This window comes from Otolemur garnettii, unplaced genomic scaffold, assembly GCF_000181295.1.
Source record: "Otolemur garnettii isolate 467f Iridium unplaced genomic scaffold, OtoGar3 scaffold00026, whole genome shotgun sequence".
NCBI lineage: Eukaryota > Metazoa > Chordata > Mammalia > Primates > Galagidae > Otolemur > Otolemur garnettii.
In genome coordinates this window covers 2,050,858-2,055,516 of record NW_003852421.1, presented here as the reverse complement: position 1 = coordinate 2,055,516, position 4,659 = coordinate 2,050,858, and the positions used below count along the sequence as shown (strand labels likewise).

Below are 4,659 nucleotides of genomic sequence, written 5' to 3'. Positions count from 1 at the left end.
TTTTGTTATTGTTGTCGTTGTTTAGCAGGCCCTGGCCTGGTTCAAACCCACCAGCCCCAGTGCATGTGGTTGGGTCCCTAACCACTGAGCTATGGGCGCCAAGCCAATTACTGATAGATATTAAGGGCAGGTGACTTTCAAACTCTGCCTTAGTTTTACAATTATAATTGCTTACCTTGCAAATTATTGTACTCCATTTCTTCAAAATCTTGTAATAAAACTGATGCTCCAAGAAGACAGAGAACCAAAATTCTGCTGTTTTGCATCTTCCCTGTGCAGAATTGGGGCTGTGCATTCTCCAGTGTGAGAAGCATGTTCTAATGTAATCAGAAAAACTAAATGGATAAATAATTTAAGAGAATTATCACTATAATCCCCCAAAGCAACAAATTATTAAAAGTGGTTCTGGGACAGGCACTGTGGCTCTCATCTGTAATTCCTGCACTTTGGAAAGATGAAGCAGGAAGATCACTTGAGGCCAGGAGTTCAAATGCAGACTGGGCAACATAGTGAGATCCCCATCTCTATTAAAAAAAAAATCTAAAAATTAGCCTTGTGTGTTAGCATGAGCATGAGCATAGAGCCCCAGCTAATCAGGAAGATGAGACAAGAGGATCGCTGGAGCTCAGGAGTTTGAGGCTGCAGGTAGCTAATATCAAGCCACTGCACTCCAGCCTGTGTGGAGTGAGACGCTATCCCCAAAACATAAATTATTAATTTAAAAAATTTTAAACCAGTTCTGAAAGAATGTTTAAAAAGAGATATTAAAAGTGGTTTCATTTGATTTCTCATTAAAAGTTTTAAGAAAAGAAAACAAGTGACTTCAATAGGTCAGAAATGTTGTAATTGTGTAATTACGACAGACTTAACATTTTGGGGAAAGATCAACAGTGAACTTCTGGTTCTGTTAGCCCTTGTTTTTTACGGCCACGAGGTCCAAACAGTAAGATAACAGTCCTGTAAGCCAGACCACGTGAGGAGTCAGAAAAGCAGGGTGAGTGCGCTCCCTCCAAAGCAGCTTAGGGGTTTACTTAACTGTGCAACTGCATTTCCTGGCTGTACAATGCAGGGCCTTTCCCCTGTGGGTTTTCTCCTTTTTATAAGAGCGGCAGAAAGCAGTCCCTCTCAGGGGCTTGACCACGGCGTGGGCCAGTCAGCCAGGACAGCACTGTGGCGAGCTGCAAATCCGGCAGACCACGGATTTATGAAGGAAGAAAAGTGCCTTTGAAAAGGCCAGTGCCAGGTCCCAGGGACCGAGTATTTCCATTTGAGGCAGTGGCTTTACGGTTTACAGACGTCCCTCAGAAGGCTTTCCCATGGTTTCCCAAGAAGTGTAAAAAAACCATCTAGAACGAACACAGGAGCCCAGCGCCCCACTCCTACATGAGTGGCGGAATCGGGCGGTAGGCGCACGATCGGCCACTCTGCGCCGGCCCGAGGGGCGGGGCAAGAAGGGGCGCGGAGCAGCCCAGAGAGGGGAGGGCCGGGGCGTGGCGAAGGAAAGGGGCGGGGCGTGCGCGACTCGCCGAGGATCCGAGTGCCGGGAGTCTGGAAAGCATGGCTACGCTTCGCCGGCTGCGAGAGACGCCGCGGCACTTACTAGTTTGTCAGAAATCCAACTTCGGACACGAAAAGTCGCGACACCGGCACCTCGTGGAGACGCACTATCATAATTACAGGGTGAGTCCGACCATCCTTTCCTTCCAGGACCGCGCTTGGCCACGGGTAGCAGGATTTCCTGGGGCGCAAGGAGTACGGTCTGGGGAGCTCCTTCCCGGGCGGTGCGCTCGCCGGGCATGCTGGGAGCTGTAGTCTGATATCTGCTCCAAGCCTGGGGCTTACAGGGCTCCGGGACTACAATTCCCACGGTGCGCCGGGCGCAGGGCGGTGCGTTGCCTTGGAGCAAGCAACAGTCAAAGCGCCCTGTGGTCCTTACTCCTGGCCAGTCCCCATCCCAGTGGAATGCCTAGGAGGATGTGAGGGGCCAGGGTTAGATCGTGGAGTAAGGAGGGTGTGACCGCTGCACCGTGCATCTGTAGGCGATCACGTGCACCTCGATTTTGCCCAAAACCTAGACGGGTCTGGCGCCTCCTCCTTCACTACCTCCTTCCCCAGCTTGATTCCGTGCTTCTTTCTGTGCATCTGATTCCTGCTTTCTAAAATAATTATGGGAACTGAGAAACTTAGTAAAACAACTTAAGGCCGGACGGGGTAGCTCACACCTGTAATCCTAGCAGTTTAGGAGGCCAAGGTGGGAGGATCGCTTGAGGCCACGAGTTTGAGACCACCCTGAGCGGGACTCCATCTCTACAAAAAGTAGAAAAATTAGCCAAGCGGGGTGGCTAGTCCCAAACTACCTGGGAGACTGAGTTAGGAGGATTACTTGAACTGAGGAGTTTGAGGTTGCTGGAAGCTGTGCTGACATCACTGCATTCTACCTGTGTCAACAGACCAAGACCCTGTCTCAAAAAAAAAAAAAAAAATTAAGATGAGGGCTTAAGCATTTTTCACTTTAAACTGTTTGGCCTAATAACTCAGCCCTGAGTGGACAGTGCCACAGAGACATAAGTGGTGACCTGATTCATCAAGGATGGAGTGGTGTTTGAGCTTTGGGAGAGTCTTTCATAATATGCAGCATTTGGGCAACATTTGAAGCTTGTTTGGTTAACACATCTGTTTTAGATGGAAGGCTGATCACAGACAGCAGATCAGAGAGGTACACCTTAACTTGTCTGATCTGATCTGTTGATTTTTCTTTCTTGAAAATGGAAACATCCAGGAGCACCTTTGCCTGCATATAGGGCCTTAATAATTATATCTATAAATTCCTTAAGCCTTCATTCCAGAATAGTACCAGAATACTATTAAATTATATGATATTTCCTTGAAAATAGGGGAATAGAACATGAAATAGACAGTACTGCTTGTTTGTAAAAGGTAAAATGTAACCAAGACCTTCTGTTAAAATTTTTCTGCTCAGTCTTTCTCCTGTACTCTATGTTGGAATGTAGGGATGAAAAACTTGAATTGTCAAATTTCACTTTGCCTGAGATTGGTAAATTAATTTAAGAGTTTTGTTGCCTATGTTTACTTGTTCTAATAAGACCTGTGGAGAAGTAGCAACTTTCATGATCATACTTCATACTTAAAAACCTGGGTGTTAATCTTCTTGAAAATAAGACCTTGTATTATGTGTTCCAATAGGTTTCATTTCTCATACCTGAATGTGGGATACTGTCAAAAGAACTGAAAAACCTGGTCATGGAAACTGGGCCCTATTACTTAGTGAAGAATTTACCTCTTCATGAATTAATTTCTCAGGAGTTCATCAACACCTTTGTAAAAAAAGGTAAGAAAAACTAATGTCTGTGAACAAAGGCAAGGTGAGGAAATATAGGGAGACAGACCACATCACAATGCTAGGGTTCTTTTGTTTTAAACAGGAGCTGGGGGAAAATCTGTATGATTAAATGTATGTGTGTATCACCCCCTATGCCTCAGTGTTCTCATCCTACTCTGCTCTTGTACCCTCTTTAGGTGGTTGTTTCTGATTATCCTTGGCCACAAATGTTGGATGGGGATGCTGTAACATGAGGTTATCTGTCATCTTAAGACAAGGATTAATAAGAGAAGAAAGTCTTGGGATCTTTGTTCAGATGCAGTACTGTTGGGTCTGTGGCTACAAAGACACTGCTCATGGTGTCCCCACAGCAGCTGTCTCAGAAGGCTGGTCTTACGATGCACAACCACAGCTCCTGCTCACAGGGCTGGGTGTTCATTGGAGTTTAGTGTCTTCTCCTTAGATTTTTGTGGCCCTAGTCCTCCTCTGCTTACGTCATGACCAGCCATATCTGCTGGATTGACTGGTTTGTTTCACTTGTTTCCTGGGAGCAATTTGTTCAAAACTATATTTCAGAGTGTCTTTTTTTTTTTTTTTTGCAGTTTTTGCCCAGGGCCAGGTTTGAATCCACCACTGGTATATGGGGCCAGCGCCCTACTCCTTTGAGCCACAGTTCACTGTCTTTAAGAATTCCACCCTTACTGTGTCATCTGTACGATGGTTATACACTTACTTTGCAGTACTCCCCATATTCATCCTCTCCAGTGGGGCTGTGGAGAATTCTAGTCATTTGTAGCACCTCTTGTTCTGAAGCCTGCTGCTACTTAGTTAATAATATGAACACTTAATATAGCAGGCATTGTAAAATATTTTACTGAATTTAACTCTCTGAACATCTCTGTGAAGTAGGCCTGTGCTCACCATTTAATAGGTGAGAAAACTGAGGGTTGGGGAGGTTGAGATACTTTTGAATCTTAACCTGGAACTCTCCCTCTATAGTGTGTCCATTTCTCTAGTATTCTACTTTGAGCCTCTCTGCCAGCATCCCTAAGGGTGTATGTTCCATTTGGAGTCACTCTCTTCTTGATAACAGTAAATATGCACAAATTGCCTTGGGAACTAGCTGACTTCTGTGTGCTCCAGCTGATTCTTGGCAAGTATTTGGTTCACTTATTTATTAATTTATTTATTTTTTGAGACAGAGTCTCAAGCTGTCACCCTGGGTAGAGTGCTGTGGCATCACAGCTCACAGCAACCTCAAACTCTTAGACTCAAGCATTCTTTTGCCTCAGCCTCCCAAGTAGCTGGGACTACAGGTG

At 45.4% G+C, this 4,659-nt stretch overlaps 1 protein-coding gene across 1 annotated transcript in view; it reads left to right on the top strand.

Moving 5' to 3' along the window:
• Positions 1 to 1,415: 1,415 nt before the first annotated feature.
• Positions 1,416 to 4,659, top strand: part of RPP40 (ribonuclease P/MRP subunit p40) — a 9,784-nt gene continuing 6,540 nt past the window's right edge. Inside the window, exons 1-2 of the mRNA XM_003788284.3 lie at positions 1,416 to 1,680; positions 3,205 to 3,349. Of these exons, the coding sequence (XP_003788332.1) occupies positions 1,558 to 1,680; positions 3,205 to 3,349 (268 nt within the window). The 5' untranslated portion in view covers positions 1,416 to 1,557. The remainder of the gene's footprint in view (positions 1,681 to 3,204; positions 3,350 to 4,659) is intronic.